This window comes from Epargyreus clarus, unplaced genomic scaffold, assembly GCF_041222505.1.
Source record: "Epargyreus clarus isolate Ecla_fem2 unplaced genomic scaffold, WU_Ecla_fem_2.2 ptg000006l, whole genome shotgun sequence".
Classification (NCBI taxonomy): Eukaryota; Metazoa; Arthropoda; class Insecta; order Lepidoptera; family Hesperiidae; genus Epargyreus; species Epargyreus clarus.
In genome coordinates, this window is record NW_027332214.1 from 4,743,923 (window position 1) to 4,756,670 (window position 12,748).

The 12,748-nt window shown below is 34.5% G+C and overlaps 2 protein-coding genes across 3 annotated transcripts; one reads left to right on the forward strand and one right to left on the reverse strand.

The window, feature by feature from the left end:
* The first annotated feature begins 2,266 nt into the window (after positions 1 to 2,266).
* Positions 2,267 to 7,190, forward strand: Idi (Isopentenyl-diphosphate delta isomerase). Of its 2 annotated transcripts, none has more exons than XM_073073704.1 (6): positions 2,267 to 2,409; positions 3,546 to 3,665; positions 4,288 to 4,473; positions 5,353 to 5,481; positions 6,113 to 6,288; positions 6,944 to 7,190. In XM_073073704.1, the coding sequence occupies exons 2-6, from the start codon at positions 3,546 to 3,548 to the stop codon at positions 7,089 to 7,091; spliced, it is 759 nt and encodes a 252-aa protein (XP_072929805.1). In that variant the 5' UTR covers positions 2,267 to 2,409; the 3' UTR covers positions 7,092 to 7,190. The 2 variants fall into 2 exon arrangements, with proteins under 2 accessions (XP_072929805.1, XP_072929804.1); XM_073073703.1 differs by having other exon boundaries at positions 2,405 to 2,545.
* A 996-nt stretch (positions 7,191 to 8,186) lies between these two features.
* Positions 8,187 to 12,417, reverse strand: LOC140742495 (RDS/peripherin-like protein xRDS35). Its single transcript, XM_073073392.1, has 6 exons — positions 12,208 to 12,417; positions 11,408 to 11,564; positions 10,522 to 10,696; positions 9,925 to 10,045; positions 9,226 to 9,333; positions 8,187 to 8,713 (listed from the first exon to the last, which is right to left on the reverse strand). The coding sequence occupies exons 1-6, from the start codon at positions 12,415 to 12,417 to the stop codon at positions 8,441 to 8,443; spliced, it is 1,044 nt and encodes a 347-aa protein (XP_072929493.1). The 3' UTR covers positions 8,187 to 8,440.
* Between the last annotated feature and the right edge of the window lie 331 nt (positions 12,418 to 12,748).

The window sequence follows — 12,748 nt, forward strand, 5'->3', positions numbered from 1 at the left end:
ACATTCTTCCTGTCATGTCATATATGTTGAAACAGGAATGTATATTATACATATACGCATATGATGTTTCATTATGGATATTACTATAACTGACGTAAAACTTTTATTGTTCGACTTTCCAAATTTCAAAGGGATAAGCTAATATACAACTATTTCCATCTGAACATGATAATAAATATAGAAGAGTTTGTAGGTAAAGGTAAGTCATTTAAGTTGGACAGAGTTCTCATACAAGCCCATCCACATCTATCTACATGCAGCGCCTCTGGTGAATAATTTAGGAACTAAAAATCATGTAATGTAACGGAAATCGAGCTGTCGACTCAATAGGGAATATGCATGTGATTTAGATTTGCTTGTTATTTTTTTCCTCGGTACATTACGGTCCTGAAATTACATCTAAACCATTATGTTTTCTTTATTTCGTGTTAAATTGTTTAAAACTTTAATCAAAAATCGTAATATATGCGCGCGAAATTCAAATTTGCAAAACGCATTCCCATTGGTCGAATCGAAAAATGACGTCACATAGCGTGTTACGATGTTTATCGGCGTCGATATTCAAACTGTTTGAGAGAAAAATTGTTTTTGTCTATATTCCTACAGTGTTATTTATTACCTAGTGCGATTTTTCTAGATAGTATTATTAGGAATAATCAAGAACAATGATTGAAAGTAGTTTTGTCAAAGCACAATCGGACTACTTACCTAAAATATGCAAAATGAATAAACTGTTTTTTATGCATAGGTCAATTCGGAAATATTTAACTGATCATAACTTATTATGTTAATATTCTTTTTTTTTTCTTTTTTTTTTCTTTTTTTTATAATATAGCAGACGAGCATACATTCCGCCCATGGACATCTGTAATCAACCCCAGATAGGATTAGATATTCCCACCTAAGGTCGGCCACAGATGCGCCGCTACCCCTGAGGACTAAGCTGGAACGCCTCGGAAAAGTCTGTCTCCTACTACACCCTTCAATCCGGAACACAGCATCACCTAACACTGCTGTTATTTGGTAGAAATAGGTGTGGCGGTGGTGCCTCCGGAGTCGAACCACAAAGGGTTCTACCACCTTCAACCTATCACCTATCTTCACCTATCTTTATAATATTATAATAGATTATAATGCATTTTGTGTGTTTCAAATGATAGTGTTTGTTGTAGAAGTCGATAAGTACCTAACGAAGTAGATGATCAATGCAATATTTTAAAATCATTTACCTAAAATTATTGTTTGTTACAGTAAATACAAATGTTAATGCGATTTTGGAGATACTATATCTGTTTTCTATAATCTTGCACCACATTTTTCGTATTTTCGCATCTTTTGTAAAAGAAAAAACACTATATAATGTATTTATAGTACTGGTTTTGCACAATAACTATAGGAAATATTTATAAAGTGGTTATTTAGCCTTTCCCATGATGTAAATCGCGATGAAACCTGAAAACGTTTAATAATACCTTTATATGCATACAGTTATCATCAATATTCATACAAATCACGCTACGTGACGTCATTCAAAGAGCGCGTAAAATGGCGGCGTTCAAATGTGTCAAATTTTATTGATACTTTAAATAATTTTTAAAAAAATATTTCAAACACTAATAAAATTGTTTATATTTTTTACAATGTTAAAACGATGTGATAAGTGGTTTAAAATAATAAAATAAAAATGTGCATATTCCCTATTGCCGACTGTCGATTTTTGATATCGGATTTTAGATTCTAATACAAATTGTTCATAACTGTTATGCCATAATTCCTTCATTAGTTATTTTAAAGTTTACCTGGGGACATTTATTTGTGCATAGAGCGTTAGTTACCTTTGTATATGACGGCGCATCCCTGGCGCCATCTATTAAGCTGTGACGAAACAAGATTCTCAGCTGGCAGTCTAGCGGAGCGTCTTGTCGATGGAGCGCCGCCACTATTTTTTTAAAGGAGTAAAAAAAAGGCGGGAAGAGGGGGCGCACTACGTCTTAGACGACTCGCTATTTCGCTTAATTTTTCAATTATCTTTGTCTTCTAATACAATTGTTTGTGTATGTGTGTGTGTGTGTGTGATGTGTGATATTTTCAATAATTGGGAACTGATCTTGCTAATTTAATGGGCATAACATTATTGGAATATGGGAATAAAATTAACTTTTGGTTTGTGATCTGGCTTGCAAATAATTTGAATCGCCCAAACACCCACGTGAGACGCTATGGCCAATCCTGATGTAGGCGGGCAACCGTCTATATATACATTGGCATATATACGTCATTAATGAGTTTTACGGTTTTTAATCCTGAGTGTGTAACGCAAATCTTCCGTAAACAAGGTTGGCAACACTAGCTACCACATTTACCAGCCAGGCAATTTAAAGTGACAGTGACGTTTGTCACAAAATAAAGGTATAAAAAATTATATATATTTTATTAAAATACGGTCCGGCTGTATTCCGAAAAAAAGTTATAAAGTAGTATCAATATAAATGCAAGACTTATTAAAGTTGGTTTTACGACTGTGATTTTACTTTCATTATCAAAGGTCAGTACAAAACAAAGTTTTCTAAAACCGTCGCTCTCCTTTTTTGTTACTTTGCGTCGTAACTTTTTACATCGACAATATATCACCAAGAAAATTTGATAAAAACCACAACATTCATCTAAGACGAATCACGAAGAAATTTGATAAAAACCAGTAACATTAATCATCCAATTAATTCAAAAATGTCTGCATAATTCCACTTTAATATTAAATAAATCTTACATAGAATATACAGATAAAAACAAGTTATAAATCATTCGGATGATAATGTATCTAACTTATCTCGTATACTAAATATGCTAAATCAACTGCACTACAGGTAATATAATTGTAGAGCTTTATAATTAAAAATACACATGTATGTATTCTGTAATATTGCAATCTAGTATAATATATCTCACTTTATTATTAGCTATTACAGGTACAAATTGTTTTTAAAACCTATAATTATCTAGGTTGTACTCAACTTATTACTGTCCCAATATACGGGTCTGCCCTCTAAATGGGAAAAGCTCTACTCATTTTGAAAGAAGGCCATAGTCTATTGAGCTGGACAAACCCAAACTCTTGAGAACTGTTCTTACAGGACTCTCAGATGTATAGGTTTTCTCACATTGTCTACCTTCACCATTTAAATAAGTGCAAAATAAAACAAAAAATTGTAATCTTTACCTGATTATGTATACATAATTGTTTGTTACTTTAATCTTAAAGATCTAAGGACTAAGTTGTTAAAATACTCTTATTTTATTTACACATGTATTTCTAAAGTTAACAAAGTATGGTGCTTAGTTTTATAAGCTGAGTTTAGTGACAATACAGTCTTTGAAATTAATATTACCCAGAACCTAATCAATAGTGTATTCAAGATTGAAAATGATAAAGAAATTTGTGTTTGAATTGTTATTCAATTTACACAGTAATCAGTGTGCATTGTCATTTAAATGTATGTTAGGTTTGGTATAACTTTTTATCACTTTGTCCTGTTCTTTGATCCAAGATGCTTGTGAGGCGCATAACGAGGCCACTATGGAACTCCTTGAAAATTGAGAGGAGGTTCCTAGCATCGGAGCCAACTAAACCGGAGCCACAAGTTTCTGATGGAGTTGATCCCGCACAGGTAATTTTTATTTTACATAAAAATATATTTGTGAATATACTTCCATAATTTTACTTTTAATAAAATAAGTTTTTTTTTTGTAAAGTGTCGCTATGATGTAGCTATGTCAGTTGTAGCTATGTCATAACCAGTATTGTTTTTCAGAAGCGAACTTAATTTAATACAAAAGGTCCTTTTTTTTCTTATTTTCAATCTTAAAAATGTCTTTCTTTATACTTCTTTTTGTATGAATACTTTGTTTTGCTGAACCATGCCTGTTTTAAGGAGCATGAGTCCACTAAAGCAATTTTGGGAAGTAAACTTGAACACAAACACCTCTAACTCATCCATGGCTATATTGTGTTACTTTTCCTGATAACTATGATATTAAAATACCACAAGTCCACCAATATCTCTGCCATGATATATTCTTCAAAATTACCATGTTCAATCTTAAATTTTTCACCACATAGGAACCTAAACTCAGTGTGGTGACCAGGGTACCACATTCAGACCATAAGAAATGTGTTACTTTTATCCATACAAGTGGTATATATGCATTAACATTAATTAATAAGTCTTTCTTACCTAATATTTCAAAGTTATTCATGACACCTTTATGTTATAATTTTATTCCTTGTAGGCTGAAGCTCTAGACAAGGACATCTGTCTCCTGGTAGATGAAAAAGATAATTTTATAGGAACAGCTACAAAGAGAGACTGCCACAAGGTCGCAGAAGATGGCAGTGTGCTTCTTCACCGTGCCTTTAGTGTGTTCCTATTTAACAAACGAGGTGATATGCTCCTACAGAGAAGGTCCAGCAATAAAGTAAGGTTCATGACTGTATTTTTTGGTCTTAAGCTGTAGATAAATGATTTAAACTCCACTCTTGCATGTACTGTAGATATTAAGGAGACATAGATTTCTTACATCATACACAATTCTGTTTGATAAATAATTAACCCAAATATATTAGTATTTGGTTCTTAAAGATAGGAACTGAATTTGCAAATGAGCATGTAATCTATCATATGGTAAGTGATATCTGTTGCCTATGGACATCTGTAACCAAAATCATGGAAAAATGGGTTCTACCTGATCCCAATGCGTTGTCATTCCTGATTACTAAGATGAGCGCCTCATATGTAAGTCAGCTCGCATCCACACCCTTCCACAAAACTGCAGAACTTGCTTCACTAGAAATAGGTGTGGCCGTTGTATAGTCCGCGCCAAACTGCTAGTCCGCTTTGAAGTTGTTGCGACCAGGTGTAGTCATACAATTTGCTATGGCAACGTAATTCATATCTATTTTCTACCTAATAACCTATTTCTACCTAATAACAGCAGTAGCAGGAGCTGCTGTGTTCCGGTTTGAAGGGTGTGGTAAGGGAGACAGACTATTCCGAGGCGTTCCAGCTTAGTCCTCAGGGGTAGCGGCGCATCTGTGGCCGACCTCAGGTAGGAATATCTTATCCGAGCTGGGGTTGATTACAGATGTCCATGGGCGGCAGTAGCCACTTACTATCAGGTGGACTGCATGCTTGTCTGCTACTCTTATATTATATAAAAAAAATCAGAACAGACTAGCAGTTTAACGCGAACTATACCTCCTTAATCGAACTGCATTAGCTCTGCTATATTATATCATGAATGTTTGTTACAATAAAATATAGATCAATAATATTTAACTTATTACAACCCCACCAGATAACATATCCAGATTACTACACGAACGCTTGCTGCAGCCATCCTCTGTACATAGACGACAAGCCCGAAGATGTCATCACAGCAGCAAGGCGCCGACTTAACTACGAACTAGGAATACCTCTTAAACAGGTGAAATTTGTCAACCATAAATTTTTGCATAAGATAATGAAAAGACTCTTAATAAATAAAGTGTAAAACAGAATATTCAAGATAGATTTTAACCTGATAATTATAGACTAATACTTTCCCGAAACAATATGGACTACTTAGTGATGTGTGAGAACTATTTACACATATACACGAACACCTCCACACATGTCCCACTGTACAGTGTATGTTCCGAAATGTTAAACTATGAAAGCGAACAATCAATTTCAATGAAAGTCTATATGAAGCACTGTTGTGGACACAGTTCTTTTGTCTGTGGTAGTGGAAATCTATATTATACTGTTATTTTTTTCAGCAAACTGCCTACTCGGCCCCCCTATTATAGTTTTTCTGTGCGTCCCATAGACATGTGGTCAACCTCCATTAAAGATTAGACTGGCCACAGATGCGTTACTAATTTGGAATATGTTTCTCTCCTTTCAAAGCGGAACACAGCAGCGCTTAACTCTCCTGTTATAAAGCAGAAACAGGTGTACTTCCGGAGTCGAACCACAAAGGTTCAATCACCCTAAAATTATAAATTTACCATAACAAGTATAAGTTCACCATCTATTTACAAATATTCCTATCATAACATATAATTGTTACACAGATGGATCCGGAAATGTTCACGTACCTAACACGCATCCACTACCACGACCCGGGCGACGGCGTGTGGGGCGAGCACGAGATAGACTACGTGCTGTTCTTCCAGGCCGATGTGAAGGTCAAGCCCAACTCGGACGAGATATCTGAGTACTGCTTCGTGCCCAAGAATGAATTTAATGCGTAAGTAATGTACTGATTTTGTCCAACATGTATTTTATAATGTGTATGTAGACAAAAAGCGTATAGTTCATCTGATGGTAAGTGGCTACTGCCGCCCATGCATATCGGTAAACAACCCCTGATAAGATGAAAGGGTTAGATTTCTACCTAAGGTCGAACACGGATGCGTTGCTACCCCCTGAGGACTAAGTTGGAACGCTTCAGAGAGTACGTCTTTACCACACTACTATACTATAAAATATCTACGGAAACTTATTGCCTGCAGTCGTAAATCGCGAATGTTAATCATGCTACTGCTAGAGACACATGTCTCCTTTCAGAAGTTGAGGGACTTGGCCATAAATCATTATAATTATTTGCTAAATAAAGTAAACACAACAAAAACAAAAACAGGTTTTATTCTCGCTAAGTTTTTTTAGAATAACAGGTAACCGAAATAGAACCTAAACCAACAGCCAGTCAAACCGGTGAATGCCCCGCGAGGCTTGTGGGACAGGTATAGTCCGCGTCAAACTGCTAGTCCGCTCTGAAGTTGATGCGAGGCGGTGTTGTCATACAATTTGCTATGGCGACGCATTTCATTTAGATATTCAGAGCGGACTAGCAGTTTTACGCGGACTATACATATATAATAATTTATTGTTGTTATACCTAGATTCATTCCTACGTTGGAAGGGCCTATGACACCATGGTTCAACATAGTGCGTCGCCATAGACTTAAGCTATGGTGGGACAACTTGCATCGCATCAAGGAGCTCGCCGAAACCGACAAGATACAAAAGTTCTTAAGAGATAAAGAATAAGGAATACCACCATAATCCCTTGGATGAGTAAAATACATAGATAGATCACTCCTAACAAGAAAGTGTAATCAATTTTGAGAATTGAAATTATTGCCTTAAGTTTTGCCACGTCTTCGTGCTAAAATATGTCCCTAAAATGTTTGAAATATTTATCTATTACATAAGTTACGTAGTAATAGTAATTTTTACGGACATTTTCTCTGAAAATGTTTTTTTATTTGTGGCTTGAAAGTGCTCAAGGTGGTGAAGGTGGTGTTGGTGAAGTATCTTTCTATTTTACTTATCAAAGCATATTCCTCTACACAATATATCATTATATTCAATGGAAAGAAAGTTTTTTTTTTGGGTAATTCATATGTTATTTATTACTTTAATTAAGTATATTACTTCCAGAATTATAGGTATATATCGAAACATAAATATACGTCTAATTTACATAATTTATTGTCTTGATTACTTATTATAATTATTGCTAATTTCCCTACTTATTACTTCTTCTAACATTCGATTCTACTTTATTATTTTTATTCTAAGAAAAAAAATGCATTGTTATTGAAACGGGTGCTTGAAATAAATACGTCTGTTTAAATTTGTGTTTCATTATCAAAAATACGTGCTAATCACCCATTTGCACATAAAATAAAATTTTGTTTCTAATGAAAGCAATCTCACAAAACTTAATACCTACTCTGTAAAAGTAAAATTATGAATAGATGCTATCATGTCGTGTTCGCCTAGTGGTAGATAATCGATAATAAAGGTAATAGAAAATTAATTGGTTTTAAGGTAGGTATAGGTATATATTTATGAATTTGTATGTTTTTATCTATTTAATACAGAAACGTTTTATTTGTGTTAATTAATAACATGTCAGTAGGTATCAAACAAAAAATGATTGACGAATAAAAGATTATTATCTTACCTATCTGACCTATTATAGTTAATGAACTGTTATTTTTTGCCTAAGGTGCATTAAAATCTACATACATGTATCGGTTCACATACGAGCCGTGGCAGACAAAATGATATTCTTGTATACACTGTACCCCTAGCGGCTTAAGGGCTTCCGATTCTGGGGGCCACCAAACACATTTGCTAAAAAAAAAAGGTCGTCAACATATGAAATGCGATCACTCAGCAAGAAAAAAAGGCCACCGAATCATAGGCGAATAATTCTATGACACATTTGTCATTTTGTAAAATCAAACTTTTTACACTTTTAGGGGGCTTCATTCAACTTTTCGCCCCGGGCTCCGACGACCTTAGTCCGCCACTGCACTGTATCTCAATGTTGTGTACCTAAATTATTTTGTATGCTTAAACCCGTTCAGTATAAATGGGGCCATACACTATTCATATATCGGCTTTAACAATTCATCGGAGCTATTAACTTCCGAAGCTGATGAGGAATTCCACGCCCTTCGCCTGTAAGTGGCAGTCACCCACTGCAGTGTCCGCGACTGTTTGAACTTTCTCTTCCGGACTTTCCTTCTAGACGTCTCTTGTATCTTGGTGTCTGTTTCGGAGCGAAGTAAATACGCATCGCGTGATATCTGATTGCCGGCGTGTAGCCCGTTCCTGTACGCAGTGTGCAGGTAGCGCACTGCTATCACTTGGGAGATCTGTATAAATTACAACATTGTTAGTAGTCGGTATGGAAATAGATTTCTTTTTGTAATCGTTTATGGTAAACAAAATGAATACGTACTAACAAATTAAAAAAAATCGGTTACCTCTAACAATAGGTATAAATTATGAATAGTCTGCGTAATATTGCAGCTGGGATGTACCATTGAATTATAGGCTGAATCATGAAGTTATATACCTATAACTTCATGGGCTGAATTGGCCATATGTTTATATATATTTTAACATGTTTTTAATATGTGCTACATTGCTAGGATTACATTTATATTATTTCCAATCTTTAAATGGCCAATTAGGCACATATACTTGTAGGTAATATATCCATTCCTATGCTGTAGGTACCTAAAAATGCCTATGCATTTAAACTTAAAAAGATTACTCTTCACACAAGTAGCCTTAAGCCCACTCAAGTGTATACTTGTTAAATTGATGAAATGAAATAAAGTACCCATAAGAGATACTTAAGTGTTTAATAATTCTCGCATACCATTGCGACAATGATTAGCGCCATCACAGCATTGAACCGCCATGAAACTGACATCATTTCGCTTATCAACTTCTCTTCGCAACCGTCACTCCATATTGTCAGTTGCTTCTGAAACCAAGAAGTATGGAATTTCAAAGATCGGATGCTGAACTACTTCGATCAACAATTTCAGGATCGAAGCTGAACTATGAAAATATTTTTATGTTTTAGTTATGGTAATTGATTTCTGCCTTGTAATAACAGTGTTAATAGCCCTGCTTTGTTTAGGTTCCAATGGTTTAGTAAGAGATACATACTTAGAGAAATATACAATATATTACAAGTTACTTCAAGGGGTAGGTGACCCTTAATTTTATCTGAGATTGATTGCAGATGTTCATAGACGTCAGTAGCCACTTACCATCAGATGGACTGTATGAGATGGACCGTAATGCTCACCGTAATTACTACTCTATCTTATAAACTCTATTTTGAAGGAGCTTTTCTGCTACACAGGCAAACTTATTGAAAAAGACTACAGCTTGCATTAAAATTTATATAGATCCCCCTATATTAAATTTAAATTAAAATCTACATGAAAGTGTAGGTGAGTAAGTAAAGTCACAACCGATTGCTCATTTAGAAAATCTGTATTTTTATCGAATTTAAATGTGAACAATTATTTCTGAATAAAATGAGAAGGGATTCCAAATAACGCACCAACGGGTCGTATTTATAGATGGCGCTTTGTTTCGTGATCCCGTGATGGATACAAGGCCATTGTGCGTTCAGGGAGCAACAGCTGTACGGCACATTGTCAGCAACAAATTTACGATCTGCACTGCAAAAAACGACCTCAATTAAAAACCTTCGCATTTGTATTTTTTATATAAAATATAATATATTTTGTTGTCACTCAGACCATTTCCGTATTTAATAATATCATACTTCTTTTAAATTACATTTAATTACACAAATGAATTTTTTGTTAATACATATTCCTTTTCATTTTCTAAAGTATGAACGTTTATCCGTTTGAGAAGATTACGTCGTCATTATGTAAGTAATTGTAAATGAAAATTATAAGAAGAAACACAACTGCAAGCACATAGGTATCCGTTACTATCGTTAAAACTATCAATTAGCTTAAGTAATAATCATTAGTAGCTTAATTAGGATTGTTTGCAACCTACATATCGATACCTTAATTCCCAAATCAGCCAACTCCACTTTTTGTCAAAATGTTTTTTTTTTTATTTATTTTGATAGTAGCGTCGAACGAAATCAACACAATCAATCAAGTTAAAGTTTACTAACATATCGTTTGAATCCTCAGTTTCACTTGTCGTGAACCAAGGTATGTAGAACCATTCCTCGTAGTCAACTCGCCCACAGCAGCGGAACCTAGTCTGCAATCTGTCTATAGCGACCTTCGACGGCAGGTGGCTGGCGTAACGCAACATTGCTTTCGTAATTCCACCTTTGATTTTGGCTACAATAAATAAAATTACTTTCGCATTATCTTTTTCTTATTATTATATTTTGTTTTTTTTTTTTGCAAACGATGCAGTAAACAAGCATCTTGCAAATACAATTATAGTGAGGCTTATAAAACTAATTAATTCATTTTGTAATCTTTGTCAACAAAAAGTAATTGAGTAATTAAATCATTTTCCGAAGATAGTATGATAGTGTAATTGCTTAATTAAGTATTTTTTTGATAACATTGATGTCAGCAATTAGCAGGTGCTTTTAAATTACTGATATATGTTTTATTTGAATTGTTTTAGACTTCTATTTATTAGCGGTTAGACAGAAAAACGATAAGTGTTTAATAGTTCGAAGGTGGTAGAACCCTTTGGCGTTTGACTCAGGCGGCACCATCGCCACACCTATTTCTACCTCATAACAGCAGTGTTAATCGCTGCTGTGTTCTAGTTTGAAGTGTATGGTAAGGGAGACATACTTAACCAAGGCGTTCCAGCTTAGTCCTCAGGGGTAGCGGTGCATTTGTAGCCAACCTCAGGTTGGAATATCTAATCCTGTCTGGGGATTGATTACGGATGTCCATGGGCGGCAGTAGCCACTTACCATCAGGTGGACTGTATGCTCGTCTACTACTCCTATATCATAAAAAAAAAACTTATTTCTGGTTCTCTCAACTTAATTGTCTAACGATATTTACCTTTTTATATCGTCTTACCTCGTATAATAGCTGACTGTAGTCCAGAATAAAACATGATAGCGAGAAATATAATTATCATAATAATTAACGCCCAAACATAGTAATAAAGTCCGTTCGTAACGTCATACTCGGTCTTCGGCAAACCAGCTTTAAATAATTGGTATAATCCATACAACTGAGAACAATATTTATTTAAATATGAATTAAATAAACCTTATAATTACTAATGACATATAGGCCTAAGGAAGTACACTTAACAATAGTCAATAATCATTCCTGAGTAGACTTGCAGTTTCCATTTTGCGTTATTCTGGACGGAAGGTGAATTTGCCACCTTCTTAGTAGTTCTTAGGAACATTTTAGATTCCTAAAGGCGGAAAATGGTTTCCAAGAATAAACAGTATCTGTATATTCATTTTGCCATCCCGGTAAGGATGCAAGTGCTCCAGGGCTTTCGTCCGTATACCCGTTATGGTTGCAACTCATCTAAAACCTTACATGGAGCCATGGTAGTGAATCCAATGTATATTTAATACTTTTAAACGAGCAATTCTTGTATATATATTTATATCAACGATCTCGGAAACGGCTCCAACAATTTTCTTGAAATTTTGTATTGAGGGGGTTTCGGGGGCGATAAATCGATCTAGCTAGGTTTTATTTTCAGAAAATGTCGTTTAAAAAAACATATACGGTTGAATTAAGAAACCGGTTGAAGTCGGTTAAAAAACACCGAACAAAGCTCGGTCATCCAGGTACTACGGCTATATAAGGAAAATACGACATGGCTACCAATACTAAATCAGAATATTGGATACCTCTATAACAACTGCAATTATAGAGCCAAGTGCAATAACCACAGGAATTGCATTTCCATCCGGCCAACATACAAGGTCCAGCAATGATCCTTCCTCACTTCTAATTCCTTCAGAAGTATTAACTAACCAAATAAGGTAAAAGATAACAATAGGCATGCATGCCATTAAAAGCATTCTAATATTATTAAACGTAGCCCAGCTAAGATTCATAATAGTATAAAGAAGTGGAAAAATAAAATTTCCAGATATTACGAGAATTAATGACTTTTACTTGACTCGTATATTAAAACAATATTTCATTCAAGACACTGATGATATAATTATGCAATTAATAAATTTTGATTCATAATAATAAATTAAAATGAGTATTTTGCTAGTTATGAAATAAAATTTATAGATCTCCTTTACGCAATTTTATTTTCTTTTAAAATCTTATAATGTATAATCGATACAAAATATAAAATCGATTTCACATGTATAATGATTAACACATTTACGGTTTATACATCTACGGTTATGATACGAAAAATATAGTCAAAAC